General features: G+C 40.9%; 1 protein-coding gene across 2 annotated transcripts in view; it reads left to right on the top strand.

Moving 5' to 3' along the window:
• Positions 1-20,038, top strand: part of SYVN1 (synoviolin 1) — a 68,851-nt gene that overhangs the window by 34,267 nt on the left and 14,546 nt on the right. For both annotated transcript variants that reach the window (XM_077459704.1, XM_077459696.1), the window contains exons 4-14: positions 42-194; positions 2,187-2,235; positions 7,001-7,104; positions 10,012-10,138; positions 11,505-11,604; positions 16,363-16,428; positions 16,523-16,639; positions 18,542-18,714; positions 18,838-18,972; positions 19,614-19,736; positions 19,819-20,005. In XM_077459704.1, coding sequence (XP_077315830.1) covers positions 42-194; positions 2,187-2,235; positions 7,001-7,104; positions 10,012-10,138; positions 11,505-11,604; positions 16,363-16,428; positions 16,523-16,639; positions 18,542-18,714; positions 18,838-18,972; positions 19,614-19,736; positions 19,819-20,005 — 1,334 coding nt within the window. The remainder of the gene's footprint in view (positions 1-41; positions 195-2,186; positions 2,236-7,000; positions 7,105-10,011; positions 10,139-11,504; positions 11,605-16,362; positions 16,429-16,522; positions 16,640-18,541; positions 18,715-18,837; positions 18,973-19,613; positions 19,737-19,818; positions 20,006-20,038) is intronic.

Here is a 20,038-nt window from a genome sequence, read left to right as displayed (position 1 = left end):
TCTTTTTCCCCTTTTTTTTTTCTGTGCTCTTCTGGTGTCAGCACCTTCTGGAGCGCTCCTGGTACGCTGTTACAGAAACATGTTTGGCTTTCACAGTGTTCCGGGATGATTTCAGCCCTCGCTTTGTAGCACTTTTCACTCTTCTGCTGTTCCTCAAATGTTTCCACTGGCTAGCCGAGGATCGTGTGGATTTTGTAAGTTTTTAATTTAATATTACATACCAGTAACATGAAATTCATTTGCTCTCTGTGCTTACCTTTTTTAAAACCTTGTAAAATATGACACAAAGTGATCAAGTGATAGTGTTGTATGTTTAGTGAACACTTATTGGACTCGTATGGCATTGACCTACATCAGTGGTTCTCAACCTCAGTCCTCAAGTACCCCCAACGGGCCATGTTTTCAGGTTTTCCTTTACTTTGCACTGCTGCTTTAAATCAATATCAATATCAATGACGTGGTATTGATAAGAGCCCAAAACATGGCCCATTGAGAACCACTGACCTACGTAACATGATAAAGGGTGGGTGAGAGTTTCCTTGGTTGCTTTTTCCATACCAGCAATACACTTCAAAGTTTCTGCCTTTTCAGAAACCAGTTATGAGATTAATGTAAGGACCTCCACTGCTCACTTCTTTCTGAAAATTCTACTTCATTGGCTACCATGCATTAACTGTAATGTCAAATAATATATATATACTTCTAGCGCAGCAAAAGGCACTTTACTTGCCTCCTCTCTAATGGTCTGGGTCCCTCTCTGTCCTCTTCTTCCTGGGTGCCAGTCTTCAGGCATCTCACTGGCCAGTGTAGGATGATGTAACTCCTGCGCTTGTGCAGAAGTCTGTCATCCCGGCACACAGGGACCCCGCTGATGATGTAAGCTGAGCTGTGCATGCACAACTCCATTTACGTGACGCAGAAGACTGCAAGCAGGCAGAAGAGATACTGCGTGTTTCTTCTGCAGTAATAGTCTGCCTGCTCATAGTCTGTTGTAAAATGCATTCAGTTCCACTTTAGTATCGTGGCCATTCATCTCTTAGCTGGTCAGTGATTGTAAAGTTAATGTGATGGTAGTCAAAGGGTTGAAGTAAGTTTACAGCTGCAATAACAGTGGTGAGTGTGTGTTAATTGTAATCCGAAAGCCTCTCTGTGAACCCTGTAAGGCATTTTGATGCCAGGTAACATCTTCTCCTGCTTGCTGAACTTGGCCCTGGTTTTCTTTTACATTCTGGATGGTGATTTGGGAGATTAGAGTTTCATGTTCACCATTTGCCTTTTGTTGTGTATGACCCAGAATGTCAGTGGAGTGGGGAAGACAATTGAGTACTGATCTTTACGTTTAAAGGAAACCTGCTGTGAAAAAGAACAAGGAGGCTGCCTTTTGTTTGCTGCTCATTTTTAAAGTGCTACTTGTCTGGCCATGATGCTGACTCCACTTACTACAATATTTAGAGTCACTAAAAATCATGCATATTAGGAATGCTGACTTTTTTTTTTTTTTTTTTACACTCCAACATTCTGATCTGCATACCAGGCCACTGACAGATTTGGTAGCATTTTGTGCAGCATATCTCTCCTAACAGATTTAAATGTTTGTTTTTTACACTTAAGTCAGGAACAGTTCTTCCTAGAGTTGCTGCAAGATTCCCTGGTACACCATTGGATAAGAAGGGAGATGCCAGCTGTAGGCTTGGAAAGTTTAGGTTTTTCTGTGTAGGAACAGAAAGTAATTCCAACTCCCACATTCCCATAAAAAAAACTTAGTTTGTTGTTTCTGCTGTTTCAAAGTCCATATCTTTTGTTATGTAATTATAGAATATGACTATGTTGGGGTGGAAACATTTTATAAACTCAATAAAAAAAAAAAATCAAATGCAGATTTGCACTTCTACTGGACAGCTTAAGGGTCAAATCCCTTTGGGTGATTTATATTCAAAGTGGAACATCCCTTTTGATTTAATAAAAATTAAACTTTTAAATGTAACACTGTTGTGCATAAAACAATTAACAAATAACATGTTTTGTTTGTAAAGGGGCGTGAGCAAACCTTCATAGGACAGTATGGACATTTTGTAGTGTTCCATGCTATGTAACACACTTTGCCAGAGTGCATGTAAACAGATGGGACTTTAGGGTAGCTACAGGTTTTTTAATTGCTTTATTATTGCATTCTTGCTTTATTACAGATGGAACGCAGTCCAAACATTTCCTGGTTGTTTCATTTCCGTATTCTTGGTAGGTGATATTTTAAATTTTACACTTGAAAATATGCATTTTATATGGCTCCATACATAATTCACAGTTGATGCTTTATTACATGGGGACTCCAGTTTAATGGTGGATGTTGTGCAACCAGTGTACAAGCTTGGGCACATAAGGTATGCCCTAAAAGGCTTAATCTAAGAAATATATCTAGGTACCTTGGAGGTGCCTAACAGACAGTGGTTTCTGTGTAAATTTAGCTGGCAAACAGTTTGACAGATTTAGTATTAAATATGTTTTAACAATTGTTATGGTTATATATGGGCTAGTTCTTTAATGCCAGTTCCATATAGTGTCCACTATTTTTCTGTTATTTTCTGAAGATATTTATCAGTCTCTAGTGGGTCGGTAGCACTCATTGTTTGTTTGAGTTGTGGCGCAAGCAGAGCAGCGCAAACTTCTGGTGTGTCTTATATAGAAAGGCCGCAAGACAATACTGTGACACACCTCCATGAATGTATTGATTCCTGTAAAGTCTGGAAAACTATGTGAATACAAAAGTTGTGAATAGCACCTTAATACTTCCTCAGGTACAGAGCACCGTGGCAAATTTTTATATAGCTATATATGAAGACCTATTGTGAATGCAGTGGGACTTTAAATATACCTCCAATGATTATAACCACAGAAACTTATAAAAAAATATTACAGCTTTATTTGCATATTTAAAAACCATACCACAGAAGGATGCACAAAGTCTGATTAGACGCCAATTTAACCACAACAGGTAGAAAAAAGACATGAATATAAAATATGCAGAGATCGTATATTTTAGAACGATGCATTTAGCCACTTCCTCAGGTCCTTGGATCTCCCACAGACAGAACAATCACTAAAATATCAGAAAATACATGTCAGAATAATAATCTTGTGACGGTGAATATCTTTCAAAACATCAATGAGACGTGTTATGAGATATAGATAGATGGATAAAGCCTATATCCAAGGAAGAGGGGAAAAAAAATGGAAGGAAGCACAACCGCTATTTTGTGGTAAAGTACCAATAGATGTAAATACCTTAAATTTATATTGTACCCAGTCTTCTAGAATTTGACCCTAGAGCATACACAAGCTATTGCCCAAAAGGGTATATTGATCCTGAGAATCCTCACCAGCCCGTGGGAGATCCACTATGGGAGATGAGGAGAACTAAAAAATAAAGAAAAAGACGGAATATCTATTGAACTAGAATCAAGAAAACGTAGGGAGAAGCGCATACACAAAATAAATCGGACCCCAGTCAAGAATATGCCATGGGATCACAAGTAGGAGCTTACCTCAGAGATGTAACAGGGAAAACACACAATTCTAGGATCTGTGCTTGCAAGAGTTGTATCAAAAAAGTGGAGGAATCAGAATTTATGGCTGAGGAAAAGATTCAAAATCCAAAGTGAGATATCAAGATAAATGTCAAGTATGCCTCATGGTGTATAAAAATGGTGCCACAGAATCATCCTTCCTCCTACCTCCGCATATATCTCCCTGAATAGATGGTGTCTCCCAGAGGCTGCCCACATCCCCTGGGCAGCGACCAATGGAGGAATACAAGCACCAGTAATGTGAGAGGGCTCCTCCCAAACTTCCAAACGGAGCCACAAGGAGGTCCAATAAGGGCTGCCTGTGGATGCAAAACGGGACCAGGGAATCTGGCCGGGAGCCACCTCGGATGGAACTGCCAGAGGGCAAGCCTCAGAGTGACACAAACACTCGAGCCCTCATGTCATCTGCCCACGAAATGGGTAGAAACCCCGCCAACAAACAAACAGCGCCAGGTGAAATGGCCGCTATATGACAAACCGTAAATTACGTGACCACCCATGGGTTTTGAATCTGACCCTAAAGTAGAACTATAGACAAAACTTTTTTTAGATAGCGCAAGGGAGGGTTATAACCCCTGTCAGCTTTTTTTTTTTTCTGATTGCAGAGATATTCCTTCACTTCCATCCCCATACCCAAACAGGAAGTGAGAGGAAATCTCTGCAGATTAAGGGAATTCTTTGGGGACCCCCAGGTCACCAGAACTAGAATCCTCATTGGAAGATTCATCTCTGTTACTTTTCTGGGGACAACCCAAAATCTGTGATTTTCTGTTACTTTCTATGATAATGCTAAATGGGACAAATGGAGAGGGTGATGATGAGGGGGGTTCTAATCCTTCTTCCCTCTATCCAAAAACTAAGGAGGCTATCAGGGCCAGGTGATTTATGTAAAGACAACTATTTAATAGTATTGTGTATTTCTTCACATGTAATGGATTGGTCCATAAGTTAGCTGTGAGAGATGGTAGTGACACCGTATGTAGGAAGTCGATAGAGGTAGACACGTGGCCCTGGGCTGGGGTATGTAGGGTAGTATAGAAGTCCTGAAATTCACAAAACTTTAAGGGTTTTGGGAGAGATTGCCCCGAGAATCTAATTTTCGGGAGAGCAGTATGTGTGTGTGTTAAGGGGTAAGTCTACATGCCAGCAATGAGCCCGGTCAGTTCTAATTGATTTTAAATTGAGAAGATGTGTGAGTCTAGAGTAAAAACATAAATCGACCACTAATTGTGTTAAAACGAACTTTGGGCAAACAAACTTTTTTTTTTTTTTTTTTTTTTTTGTGCGTGTATCTTTGTCATTTCGCCTGAATAAAAAATTATTGCAAAATAAAATACTATTTTGCAAGAAAATATTGATGGAAAAAAAAATATATATATATATATATATATATATATATATAATCGAGAATTTTATATATATATATATATATATATATATATATATATATATATATATATATATATATATATATATATATATATATATATTAATAAAATAATATATACATTTTTTTTCTATATCTCTTCAGTAAGAGTCAGTAGTGGAAATGTAAAAATTGCTCTGGTCCTCAAGGGATATATATGTAGCTGGGGAAGCTGAGTAGGTTAATAAGGGCCTTTTTGTTCCCTCACTGTTTCTCTATTCTCAATAATTCTGCTGTTTATTTGTAAGGCTGATAAGCAGTAATATGCCTAGACTGCCAGAGCCTTTTCATTGCGTCCCTCCTTACCTGCAGAGAAAAGATTGATCCGTCATAAAACTATGGTAAATCATCCCCTATAGCCAATTATTAATAATAATATTCAGGATTTGTATAGCACCGACGGTTTGCTAAGTGCTTTGCAAAAGTAGGGCAGACGGTACAATTACAATACAATTTGATATAGGAGGAATCGGAGGACCCTGCTCATTAGCGCTTACAATCTAGGAGGGAGGATCAGGTGATACACAAGGGTAGTAACTGTGGGGGGGTGAACTGATGAAGAAAATAAAAGTGCATTTGTTAGGTGGAGGCAGGGTATGCTTCTCCATAGAGAAGTTTTCAGGGATCGCCTAAAAGTAGATAGATTTGGAGATAGTCTGACAGATTGGGGTAGGGTATTCCAGAGGATGGGAAAGGCTTGGGAGAGTATAGGAGGAGGTGATGAGAGCTAGAAGAGGACGATTGGGTTGGTATTTTGAGACTAGGCTAGTGATGTAGCTGGAGGTGGGGGGGGGGGGGGGGGGCACAGAGTTGTTGATGGCTTTGTAACTTATTGTTTGTATTTTGAATTTAATTTCTTGGGCGAGTGGCAGCCAATGGAGAGATTGGCAGAGAGGGGTAGCAGACGCTGAGCGGTTTGTAAGGTGGATGAGTCTGGCAACAGCATTCATGATGGACTGAAGAGGGGATAATCTATTTAAAGGTTGGCCAATGAGGAGGGACTTGCAGTAGTGGAGGCGAAAGATAACCAGGGAGTGAATCGGGAGCTTTGTGGTTTCATTGGTTAGGAAGGGGTGTAGTTTTGTAGGTTGAGGCGGAAAGCTTTGGAAAGGGATTGGATGTGGGGCCAAAAGAGTCCAGGATAACGCCAGGCTATCACTTAAATTTACAGAACTTTTAATGGTACCTTTTTCCTATGGATCTGTGTAAGGCTGCATTCACACCTCAGCGTTTTAAATCGTGGCAGGTTTGCTGCGGAACTGCCTGCAATTTGAAAGCGCTGATGTGTGAATGACAAATCGCGATACACTCATTTGAGATGCCATTCATTTTGAATGACACCTCAAATCGCAATGATTATTGTGCGATGAATTGTGCGTTAACACTCATCGTGGGAAACCTGGTGCCCAAAAGTGGCTCCTGAAATGTTTTTTGGACGACCTGCTTCCTGCAATGCATGTTGCTGCAATTTGCAGCACAATTTATCGCAGCAGACCCACGCTACGTTTTAAGGCGTAATTCAAATTATTGGCATCTCAAATGCGAGTCCTGCAATTTGTCATTCACACATCAGCGCTTTCAAATCATGGGGCAGATTTTAAGCAAATCTGCCCACGATTCAAATCACTGAAGTGTGAATGCAGCCTAAATGCTTATGGCATAAACCTCTGATAGAGCAGTTCAGTATCACTTCTTCTTTCGTGTTGGCCGTTGTGCTTTGCATACAGCTGTATTTACTATAAATAACTTTTAAAAGTCAAAACTGTTCCTAGGCTGCCAGTCTGCATTGTGGTGTCTACGTTCTATTTTCCATAATATTCCTTGCATGAGTATTGCATCAGCCACTGTATTCAATAGTGTGATTGTATTAACAAGCCTTGTTTCTCTTCCCCTCTATGTATTTGTTTGACATTAGCATGATCATTAACATTACTGTTTTTCCTTTTTTTTACTATTTGTACTTACTGTGCTTGTCACGCTTTTTCTCTTCCAGCACTGATGCTTTTGCTGGGTGTGCTGGATGTTCTTTTTGTGTCTCATGCTTATCACAGTCTGGTCACCCGCGGGGCGTCTGTTCAGCTAGTCTTTGGCTTTGAGGTAAGTAAATAATCACACACAGACTAGGGTACACGTAGGGTTAGTCAGGTACATATAGATTGGATGCCCATGCATAACACTGGCTAATTTTAGGCGAGGTCCATTTATTTATTTATTGCAAGTATTTTGTGCATTCACACGAGTTCCTATCCTCAAGGAGATTGCAATCTAAGGCCCCTACCTCCCATGAGTACATACAGATACTAAGGTAATTTTAGACAGGAGCCAGTAAAGCTTGGTTCACACTGGCGACTTCAAAGTTGCGTGACAAGTCTCACACCGTTAACGCAATGAAACTGTTCTAATTGGTACGACTCAGAAAAAGGGCCCTGCACTACTTTGGAATGACCTCACCCCGACTTGCGTTTGACTCCTGTTAATGAAGTCGCAAGCAAGCCGCAGTGAAGCCGTGCAGGATGTCGGCTGTCAGAGTGCGTGACTTTGACTTTTTGAAGTGACTTTTAAGCCACTGCTGTGAACCGGCACTTTCCCTACCAACATATCTTTGAAAATAAGAGTACCTGGAGGAAGCACAGGGAGAATATGCAAACTCCATGCAGGTAGTACAAATGTGTGAAACAACCAGCGCTGTCCTAAATTAATCAAGTGCAAAGTTGCAGCCCCTATAAACTTTAAGTGAAATCCCTACACTTAGATAGAGAGATAGATATATAGAGATAGATATATAGAGATAGATATATAGAGCTATCTCTATATATCTATCTCTATCTCTATCATCTCTATCTCTATCATCTCTATCTCTATCATCTCTATCTCTCAAAAGACACACACAGTGCAGAGATACTACAGTAAAATTCTTATTCATAATGTCCCATGTTTATGCAAACCACCACCAGCTATTTAATCTGCTCACCTCAAGGATGAGTCGGGAAGACTAAAATAAACTCTTTATTTTCACGCCCCAAATGTCTTTTCTTTCTCTCAGGACTCGGCTGTTCAATTTCTCCCTTTCACGATCTCCACTGCACCCAATGTATACCTCACAGGTAGGGGTTTTTATAGTAGAGAGCACTATGTTTGCTGTGTTTTTGATTACATGATCCATGAGTCCCTTGAAGTGGAGGAACAGATGAATAATGGAGATCAACCCCTACCTGTGAGGGATACATTGGATGGAGTGGAGATCGTGAAAGGGAGAAATTGAACAGCTGAGTCCTGAGAGAAAGAGAGAAAAAACATTTGGGGAAAATAAAGAGTTCATTTGAGTCTTCCTGACTCATCCTTGAGGTGAGCAGATTAAATGGGTGGTGGTGGTTTGCACAAGCAATAAGTATTATTGAGATGCACAGTGATATGATAATAACACTGGAGCACTACGATCAAGAATATTAATTTATAGGACATTTTATTATGAATTTTTTATGAATTGGAGTTTTATTGCATGTATGCATAACACTAAGTATAGCATTGAATTATCCATGCAGGTAGTGTCTAGTGCTGCAAGGCAAAAGTGCTTACCAATTAAGCCATAAAGTTGGCCATACAGTACATTATTATTCAGGATTTATATAGCGCCAACAGTTTATGCAGCACTTTTCAACATAAGGGCAGACAGTGCAAGCACCGATTTCGGATGATTCCTGTTGAATCGGACAAAATTTGAGCAGCGGGTGACTGTCTTCACCAACCAGTTCAAGAAAAGTCAATTTGCAAAATTGACTGAGCCAGGTGGGAAATTGTCAACTGAACAGTGACTGCATCCTATGATGCAATCACTGTTTGGTTATCCAGGCATTAAAAGCTAAACCTTTTAATACAAAACGACAGAATAAACAGAGATAAAGAATGGAGGATGCAAATTTCTTTTCTTTAGAGTGTTACACGTTTAAGCAGTTTAAACAAAAATGGCAATTGCTAACTTTAGTCTAACAAAGCTCTTAACTTGGGACATATATAGCAATGAATAAATTGATGTATGCCCGCAGGTAGCCCATTCATCCTTTTTTAAAGTGAGGCTATTTCCAGCGCTAAAGCGCCTGAAAACCACCCCAGTGTGAAAGGGGTCCAAATGCATAGATTGCATTAAGCTTAAAAATATTCTGACTTTACAATCCCTTTAATGGTGCAGGATACACCAGAAGCACAGCAAAGCTGAAGGGTAGCTGAAGACCTCCTGGTGTGCATTTGCATCAAAACCAGCAAGCAAAACAAAAATGACAACCGCTCTGATCCAATGTGTTACTAGCATTTTAAAGTAAGGTGAACAAACATGGACAGGGCAGTTCACAGAACAAAAAAAATACAAAAATATTTTCCCGTAAATCTTACCAGCTGGCCAGCAAAACAAAAATGTCTATACTGCTTAAACTATTTTGTTTTGAGGTTTTTTTGTTGTATACTTTTGCAAACATAGGAGGCCACACTGTCTCACCAAAGCCTCTGTGAAGTGCAGTTCCTACCTCTAGTCTAACAGAGTTCCCAACTTGAGGCTTGTATGGCAATAAATACATTTACAACAGGTATGCCTATTGGCTAGAAAACTGGAAACCTAGTTGATTACTTTTGTCAAAATGGTAATCTGGCTAGTTTGTATGTTCATAAGTAGGAAGCTCTAAATGATAAACAATACCTCCTTATTTAAATGACAAAATCTGAAAAATTATTTGACTTGGGTCTGTACATCACATTTTTCTGCAGAAATTGTTTCCTGGGAGCTCGATTGCCCCTAAAATATACTGTATATCTTGGCTTTGTATCAACAATGCTGTATGCAAATCAATTGTATATCAATGGATTATACACAAATTCTACAAAAGGTTTACAATAATGTGCATGTGAGTGTAATATACAGTATGTACATACAGACTAAGTCTTTTTAACTGGTATTGCCCTAAATAGTGATTTTATTTGTCATGCTCTCTTTTTTACCTCTTCTTTATTCACCAGTATGCTATACTTATGACCATGATCCTCACCGTATTCATAAAATATGTCCTTCACTCTGTGGACTTGCAGAGTGAGAACCCATGGGATAACAAAGCTGTCTACATGTTATACACTGAGCTTCTAACTGGTACGTTGCGCCATTCTGCTTTTCCAATGGATAAAGTTGATTCTCCTTTAGCATGGAGTTGTATAGTAAGAATAATTTGAGATGTTTTTTCCATTCCACCAGAATAGTTATGTTTAACTATATGCAGTAACCACACCATGAACTACAGACGTCAGTTAAGGGTCATTTTACCAGAAAGTGATATGTCTCTGTGGAAATAATGGTGAAATATTGGCACATGAATTTTTAGGTTAGCATACTGGGTCTGGCTGTTCTGAAGGGCTCTTCTTTCCTTGTTGGATTTTTATTTTTTTCAGTCTGGGAGATTTTTAACAGGTGAGGCAACAACAAAAAAGGGAACAGATTGGGGAATTTGTAGCAGGGAGCAGAGCCATATTATCCCCAAGGCACAATAGGCTGGATTTTATGGCCCAGGGGATGTCCAGGGGGGACCCTGCTACAGCCTTCATGCTTCTGTAGTAAACCATGAACATAGTGCTCAGAGCCAGATTATCCACCAGGTGATTTAGGCTGGCCATACATGAGCCCTATTTATTTATTTATTTATTTATTTATTTTATTTTTTCAGCTAGCAGCCTAAACTAAAGGAAAATGACTCGATTCCCCCATCCACACACTGTGTGTGGGAGGGGGAAGCCCTCCCACTGAACCTTTGTATTAGGACACTGGGAAGGAGATGGATATAGCCGGTGGTGATAGTTGAGAGAACATTTTTCCAACACGCTTGTTGTACACAGGCAAACAGTAGATTGAATTGTGTACAACCAGCCTTCCCATACAATTTCAAACAATGTATGGCAGTCTTTAGGTCCCCATAGATATCCAGGGGTCCCAGCTACAACTTTTTTGCTCCTTCAGTAAACCAGGGGGATAGTACAATTGGTCCAAGCCCTTTATTTAACCATTTCAGTGAAAAGGAGGGAGGAACAAAGCAGTTTCCTTACATTTTAGTTATGCTTGACTGAAGTAAAACTGCGTGCTGCCAACAGAGATTATAACTTGCTGTATTCTCAAAGAAAGAGCTTGTTTTACCTCATTAAATGTAAGACCGAGGACTGCCACGGCTATCTTTATTTCAACAAATGGCAAGAAGCTGTTACCTGTATGGGTCAACCATCTGCATCTGGGGCATCCCCCACCCTGAAGCTGCAGGATGCCCGTGCTGCAGATGATTGGCCTGTCCTGTTCAGGTGATGGCCTCCTTGTGCATTCGCACAAGCAGGTTCAGGTCCCAGTCCAAGCTAATCACTACTTGATAACTGGAAAAACCTTCAAATGGCCAATAAGAAAAAAACTGATCTTAGTGTAACATTGATGACAAGTGAAACTGCAGAAAAATCATATGGTTTTTCTTTCTTCATTGCAGGGTTTATAAAAGTTTTGCTGTACATGGCTTTCATGACAATCATGGTCAAAGTCCACACGTTTCCTTTGTTTGCAATTCGCCCAATGTATCTTGCAATGAGGTAAGATATTAGAAAAAAACTTCTGAAAGCGACTTTCAGGCTGCACCCCAAATTATGCCTTTTTTCTGTGAGGCAACCCACAGCTGTCCAGTTACCATAGGCCTTATAATGGATACTTTTTAGATTATGCGAACTAAGATTTAGGTCAACTTTAATAAAGGAGCCTCTGCTTTCTTTGCAAAAAAAATGGTCACCGTGATGGTTTAAATCCCTTTTCTCAAAAAAAGTGCCACGCTGGGCAAACAAAAACAAAGGAAAAAAAAGACCTGTAAGACAAAGGCATAATAAGCTAGTATGCATCGCATACTAGCTCATTATAAAATACTTACCTTAGAAGGAAGCCCTCCAGCGGTGCCTGCACACTGCTGAGTCAGCTGACCTCTTCTCCGGTGTTTCTTCCAGGTTTGCTGGCTCCGGCGCTGTGAGTGGCCGAAAAACAAGATGTCACTCCCGCGCATGCTCGCTGCAGCCACCGGCCACTGCACAGGCTCTGAAGTAACGGCACAGGTGGCTATTCTCTCAGAGCGCCTGCACTGATAACATAATCGGTGGCATATTTAGTAAGTATCTCCTAAACGGTGCAAGTTTAGGATATATTTACAGTACCTATAGGTAAGCCTTATTATAAGCTTGCCTATAGGTACAAACAATACAGGGAGGTTTACTTCCTCTTAATGTCCACATTGCATAATTAAGTAAAGCCTAAATCCAAGAATACTATCATTTTAAATAGTTAATTTGGAGCAAACAGTCTGTTTCCTTTGCTAATCAATGCAGTGGCTGTTATCACTGTATAAACTGTAGCATCAACGACATACAGTACTATGTTCTGGCAGCAGTAAGGGGAATTCTCATACTGTTTCCCTGGAACAAAATCGAGTTGGGCTGAGTGCTTGTCAGCCATTCACAGGAAGCTTTGTATTTTTTATAATTGAATACAATGTTTTCTCTGGATGGTTGAAGTGGAGAGACAGGCAGATGATGTCACAATCTCTATCTCAGCCAATCAGCGGAAATCTTGTTTCTTTATCATACATCATGGAATACAGAGCACCATAGTAATTTACTATGTGGGTTATAGACAACCTTTAGGTGATAGACACTGGCAAAAAAACTGAGGTACTCCTGGTAGGAGGAGTGGTTATTTAGGGAGGCAACTTCTTGTTTAGGGTGTACCAGTGTCCAAGGTGTTGGTCATGAGTGTAGATGTGCTCTGAGGAGCTCCAGGAGAGATCCATGCTGGATTTAAATAGCCTCCACAGACCGGATCCATCCAAAGTGCCACTGAGGCCAAAGTGGATGGTACCCAGGCCTCGTATCTGAAGCACGAGGTTTTGCCTGTAACGCCTGTTTGCAGGGCTGGACCCAGGGCTTTGGTCATGCTACATTACCTAAAGTTTCCCTCGCCAGAGTGGGGGGGAAGACTTCTGCAATACTCAGAAGTCTGGCAACAGGAAATTCGGAACAGATGGGTCATCTCCACTGTGTCTCTAGGGTACAAACTAGAATTTTGTGAGTTTTCACTGTCTCGTTTTTTCTGAGGTCAAACGTTCCCAAAGATCCAGGGAAAAGGCAATCTCTGTTTCGGGCACTAGACCAATTACTGGCTTGAGGGGGTGATCCTACAAATCCCCACAGATGAACAAGGTTTGGGGTTTTATTCAAATCTCTTTTACGGTACCAAAGCTAGCTACAGCACCCCCGGTACAAGAGTTCTGGCCCCACGTCTAGCCATGTTAAGGACAAAGGGCATTACAGTCTTGACATACCTAGACGATCTATTGCTAATAGACCAGTCGGTGGCTCGTTTGGAGCAAAGTGTGCGCATTACAATCAAATGCCTGAAAAATCTAGATTGAATTCTCAAACTAGAGAAGTCTTCCTTTAAAACCGCTGAAAAGGCTGGAGTACTTGGGTCTGATCATAGAAACAGCCCAGAAAAAGGTGTTCTTGCCTCAGGCAAAGATGAACGCCATAAGAGAGCTGGTGCAGATGGTCAGGTTGAAAAGAGATTCCTCCATTCACCTTTGCATGAAGGAAAGATGGTGGCTTCATTCGAGACTTGCAAAAAGTATCCTGTCTGCTTAGAACAAAACAGTTCAAGTTCTAGATTTGCCAATGCGGCTGTCCCCAAAGGTGTTCCAGAGCCTCAGTTGGTGCTTGGTATCCGGGAATCTGCACAAGGGAAAAACCTTCATACCAGTTACCTGGGAAATGGTAACGACAGGTGCCAGCCTTTCAGGTTGGGGAGCAGTACTGGAAAAGACAGTGGTTCAGAATCGGGGGGGGGGGGGGGGCTTGCCCATCAACATCCTAGAGATTTGGGCGGCGTGTCTGGCTCTGAAGCACTCAACATTCATGTTACAGGATTGTCCTATCGGGATCCAATAAGACAATGCCACAGCTGTGGCCTATATTAATCGCCAAGGGGGCACTAAGGATCACACAGCTCAGAGAGTGGTGGACCATATTCTAGCTTGGGCAGGAAAGGATGTTCCTTGCCTATTGGCAGTCTTCATTCTGGGAATAAAGAATTGACAGGAGTCATGAGTGAGTCGCCAGCAGTTGTTCCCGGGGAAGTGGTCCCTTCATCCCAAAATCTTTCTGGCTATATGCCAAAGATGGGGGATCCCGGATTTAGATCTTTCTGGCGTCCAGGTTTAACATGTAGTTGGTCAATTTTATTTCAAGAACAAGTGATCCACTTCATGTGAGACAGATGTGTGGTGACCCCATGGGGTCAGTTTTCACTAAGTTGGGCTTTTTTTCCCTATTCAGTTGCTGCCACGGCTTCTTTGCAGGATCAAGCTGGAAAGAGAGCCAGTAATTATTGTAGCCCCAGCATGGCCCAGAAGGTCCTGGTATGCAATAATCATAAAAAAGATGGCCCCTTCCACTATGGCCAGACCTACTCACACAGGAGCTGATATTGGCACCCTCGGAAATATAACATGGGTAGAATTCTTGTTTTTTCCTACAAGTACTATTAAGGGGCAGGTCTTGGCTTTATCGGTCTTATTTTAAAGACCGCTTGCTTCGCATTCTTTGGTCCAGGGTTTTTATACAAGGGGTAATACAGCTTATTCCGCCATTTGGACCACCCTTGAACCCTTGGGACCTGATCTTAGTTTTTTTTGTCTGTATTGCAGAAACAGCCCTTTGAACCGTTACAGCATACTCCCTTGGTCCTTCTGACAAGGGAAATGGTGTTTTGGATTTCTATACTCTCTGCAAAAGGGTACCAGAGTTGGCTGCTCTTTAATTATTAAGGTAGTTTTAGATTTTCACCTAAAAACAAGATATTGTCCTACAGTTTTATTTTTTTTATTTTTTATTTTTTTTCAAAAACCAGTTTCTAGGGTAGAGAACTGACTACATTGTTTTGATGTAGTGAGTCCGGTCAAGGTCTATTTAAAGACTACTGCTCAGGTCTGAACAACTGATGGTTTTTATTATGCTGCCAGAGGGTCCTAGGAAGGGACAGGCAGCGTTGTAATCCACTATTGCTAAGTGGATTCAGCAAGTTTATGATTCAGGCCTAATGGTTAAAAGGTAAAATTTCACCTTTTCATGTCATGGTGCACTATACTATAGCGGTTAGTGCTTCTGGGGCAGTGCATCACAAGTCTCTATGGCTTAGATCTGCAAGGCTGCAACTTGGTCTGCAGTCCATACATTCACCTGATTTTATCAATTGGATGTAAAAAAGGGCATGAGTATATCGCGTTTGGGTGCAGTGTGCTGCAGGCAGCAGTATAGGTCCTAAAGTCTGTTGGCGCCCTATAGGTTGTCTACCTCCCCTCAAATAGCATTGCTATGGGACGTCCCACTTAGTAATTACTATGGTGCTGTGTCCCGTGATGTGCGATAATTCTTGGAGTATATCACGGGACACAGAGGTCCCGCCCCTCTTCTTCTGGGGTATATGTGTATTGCTTTGCTACACAAACTGACATGTTCCCAGTAAGGCTGGATTCACACCTATGCAGTTTTAGTGCTTTTTGCATTTGGCAGATTTGCACTACAGTCCATTTAACATGGTTTCCTATGGAACACATTCTGTAGTGCAAATCTGCAAAAAGCACTAAAACTGCATAGGTGTGAATCCAGCCTAAGGGAGGGGTTATATAGGGAGGCAACTTCCTGTTTAGGGTGTGCCAGTGTCCATTACTTGAAGGTGGTCTATAACCCACATAGTAATTTACTATGGTGCCCTGTGTCCCATGATGTACTCCATGAAAAGGATTTTACAGGTAAGCTGTTATTAAAATCCTACTTTTCAATCCTGTTGCTCTAAAAAGCAGGTTTAAAAAGATCAATAGATCAAGCTGAAGTTGTCACGGGACTGGTGAATCATCCTTTATCCGATAACTCTCTGAAATTTCAGCCAGATGTTACAGTTGAAAAGGAGATTAAGATAATCAATCATTACCAGCTTTAGAGCATAGTTTGCATCTATGCTTTTTTTAGTGTGTGTGTGTGTGTGTGTGTGTCTGTCTATCTCCCTTTTTTTTTTTTTTTTTTTTTTTTTTTTAATATAGATATATAGATATATCTATATATCTCATATTCTGAAATTTTTCCAGAAAATCGAGTATTTCTCACAGAAAAGTATTGCCGTAACGCATGTTTTATTCTTTGTGTGTATTGGACATAATGTATATGCAATTTTGGATCGGTGTTTCTTTTTCTGGTCTGCTTATAAAGTCTAGGTATACTGGTTCTTTTTCAAATTTTTTGTTTTTAATACCTATACAGGCAGTTTAAGAAAGCTGTGACAGATGCCATCATGTCAAGAAGGGCAATCCGCAATATGAACACACTGTAAGTAATAACTCAGTAGACAGGAACTAGGATTAACATATTTAGTCTTGGTAGTAGCGGAAAGTGAATTGTTTGACTTGCATGTCATATTTAGGTATCCTGATGCTACTCCAGAGGAGCTCCAGGCAATGGATAATGTGTGTATTATCTGCAGAGAGGAGATGGTGACGGGAGCAAAGAGATTACCATGTAACCACATATTTCACACCAGGTAGGATGTGTGTAAAAATTCATAAATAACCAATTCATATTGGGTTTAAACCCTCTATAGTAACATAGTGTTTTGCCCCTGCTGTCACTGAACTTGGTTCTAAAGCCTTAGGGTTTTTCACCTTGAAACCCTTCTTTACCACAGCTGCCCCCCAGACCCCCCCCCCCCCCCTTTTTTTTTTTTTTTTTTTTTTTTTTTTTTTTTTATTCCCCCCCCTTACCTGAGCCTATCCGATCTAGCGATGTGTACGAGCCTATGGATTATACCCTAATTCATAGGCCCCGTGTCTTAGGGCAGGGTCCACCATATGTTTCATATCGCCCCAAATCTGGGCAACCTCGGAAGCAGTTGGATGGGTACGATTGTAGACATTTTTGCAATCCTGGCTGGGGTAAAATACTAACGGGACATGGCTTTGAAGGGATTTTCAAGAACATAGTGAGAAGATTTAAACAGCGCCTCCCACATTTTATGCCAGTGTCCTGGCTGTGGAACAGAACCAAGGTCTATTGTCCATTTGTCACAGTACAAAGGGGTTTGCGATCCAGTAGTATTCAATATAGAGGAATATATCAAAGATCAAACCCTGGGTCTTAGGGTTGGTTCAACATCTGGTCTTGAAAGCAGTGGGCATTCATAATGCTTGGTATAAGGACTTTAAAAAGTGACGGATTTGTAAATATCGAAAACATTCCGATTCGAGAATCTCATGAGTCCTGTAAGTATTGGTATGAACAGATTCCTCTGCCCAAAGAGCGAACTGTGTCGAGACCTGTATGCTTCTACCATTGGAAACTATGAGGATTCTGCAGCCCAGGTGGGAATAGAGGGCAGTTGAGCAATAAGAGGGAGGAAGGGGAATATCAGGTGTGCAGAATATATGATGGAATCCCAGACCGATAGGGTATGGGCCAAAATCGGGTTTAGAACAGTGCATGGGAGGGATCCATGGTATAGAAGAAAGGGGAGTTGGGTCAATATCAAAGACAACTATAAGAGTCCATAGAGTCACCGAATTAACCACATTCAGTTGGACAAGAGAGGAGTGATTTGAGCTGCCTTGTACTAATGCCAGTTTTATGTTTATGGGTACCGGTCATACTTCATTTAGCACCTCTCTGAACTGGCCACATCCAGGAATCCCCTAAATAACCACCTAAAGTAATATTTTGGGGGGCACTTTACTGCTTATAGACCAGAAGGCTTCATCCCATTAAAGGCATGATTGACAGTAATAACTATGTAGGTGTTCTGATGGTAAAACTGACCCTGATGCTTAAAGAGGCGGTTTCCTGGTGGAGACTAGGTATTCCAGCAAGACCTAGCTTCCTGACATAATTCCAAGTTAATTAAGGACTTTATTTCTCAACAAAAATGAAAAGTATTGGAATGGCCAGGAATTTCACCAGAATTAAACCCTATCACAAACCTGAGGGCCATTGTGAACACTCGCATAAGAAAAATGGATTGTAGAACAAAAATTAAAATGATAAAAAGTATTCTGTGGTTTAGGGTCATGAAGTAAAGGATTCATGTGTAAAATTTGTGGCATCAATGACTAAGAGGGTAGGGAATGTAATTTAAAGCGAAGGGAGGCCATATCAATTACTGATTTAGTTGTGTTTTTTGTTTTTTTGTAAACCTCAAATTGTCTCCTCCTTGTAATATATCCTGTTTGTCCCAATTGATTTGCACAGTACTGTATATGCCTCATCCAAATGTTGTACCAATTAAATCTGCATTTGAAATGAATATAGCCAAGTAAAGGGTACATTTATATTTTATACTTCCCTGAAGTGTATATAAAACTAGGCTAAATGTGCATGCTTGCGTGGGTTTTTTTTTATTTTATTTTTTTAAATTCTGCTTTATCAATATAAATAACTGTGCTGTTTCCTTTAGCTGCTTGCGTTCCTGGTTCCAGAGGCAGCAGACATGTCCTACATGCCGCATGGATGTTCTCAGAGCCTCACTCCCTGCTCAGACACCAGCACCTGCCGACCAGCCTGATCCTGCCCAGCAGCCACATGCGGCTCCTGCACAACAAACACCAATTATTCCTCCACAGCCCAATTGTAAGTCAAACCACATGCCCCTAGACAATCTCTCTATTCTTGCTTTAGGTTTTACTATTTAATGTATTGCTATAGCAGTCGCTGTGTTTCATTTTAATTGGCCTAATTTCTATTTCCATGTAGTTCCGCCTGGGATGCTTCCTCCTTTTCCACCTGGCATGTTTCCTCTTTGGCCCCCACTGGGTCCATTTCCACCAGTTCCTGGAGCTCCCGGAGCAAATGTCCCTGAAGAAGCAGCCAATGCAGGAACTTCTACTGGTAAGCTAATGGCTTTGTGTTTTTTGTTGTTTGTTGTTTTTCTGCAATGAAAGAATGTATATAAGCAATTCTCCACTGTTAACAAAATCTTGGAAAAACCCTTTTCTAAGAGTCCTTTCGAGCTCCGACCCTCACATGTTTTCTGCTTGCAACTTTGAGAAATGCTGGCTTTTTTCTCCCACACAACTGCATCATTCATTCAGTTTCTTGCGAATTACTTGATCCTTTAGCCTTTGCAGCTGATAGCTGGTAGCTCTTAATGGACTGCGAGGACGCTGGTGAGCAGCCTCATAGTTCATTCACAAGCCCTGCAGCTTGTTAAGACATCCCCGTATGCAGGTATGGGCTGAAAGCTGCAGGGCTTGTCTTCAGGAGGCTGCCATTGCACCACTGATCATGGGTGCAATACTTTCCAGGCTCCTTAGGGAAAACGATAATGCACGTTTTTCTTGCAACAATATATACATTTTACTTTTCTTTCCAAAAGGTCGACTTATCCTTTTAATACAACCATAGAATAACCTTTTAAATGGCCTGTCTGTATTTTCTGACATCCTCAGTGGAGTTCATATTTCCACCTTACACATTTTTCTGCATTGTTTATTAATTTCTTTAACACAGCTGATCTTCCTTTTTCACAGCATCTGCTGCCAGAACTAGTGAAGGTGCAACTGCAGGTGGCTCTGACTCATCTGCTGGGGCATCTATGCCAGGATTTCCATTTCCTCCTCCATTTTTGGGAATGCCCATTTTTCCTCCATTTGGTAAGTTGCTGTGCCCATCTTGTTATTTGAGCAGTCGTAGAGTTGAGCAGTGGCTGGAATTGACGCTTTGTTTGTTTCTTAGGACTTCCACCTATGCCTATGCCTCCTGCAGGCTTTGCAGGTTTAACAGATGAAGAGCTGAGGGCAATGGAGGGTCACGAGAGGCAAAACCTGGAAGCTAGACTGCAGTGTCTGCAAAACATCCATACCCTTCTAGATGCTGCAATGCTACAGATTAACCAATACTTAACAGTGTTGGCAAACATTGGTTGAGCAGTGGAAAGTTTAAGTCTTCTATTTTA

This window comes from Lithobates pipiens, unplaced genomic scaffold (assembly GCF_037356315.1).
Source record: "Lithobates pipiens isolate NorthernLeopardFrog02 unplaced genomic scaffold, aLitPip1_a1.2 Scaffold_10, whole genome shotgun sequence".
Taxonomy (NCBI): Eukaryota; Metazoa; Chordata; class Amphibia; order Anura; family Ranidae; genus Lithobates; species Lithobates pipiens.
Note: the sequence above shows the minus strand (reverse complement) of the source record. Positions and strands in the feature narration are given on the sequence as shown.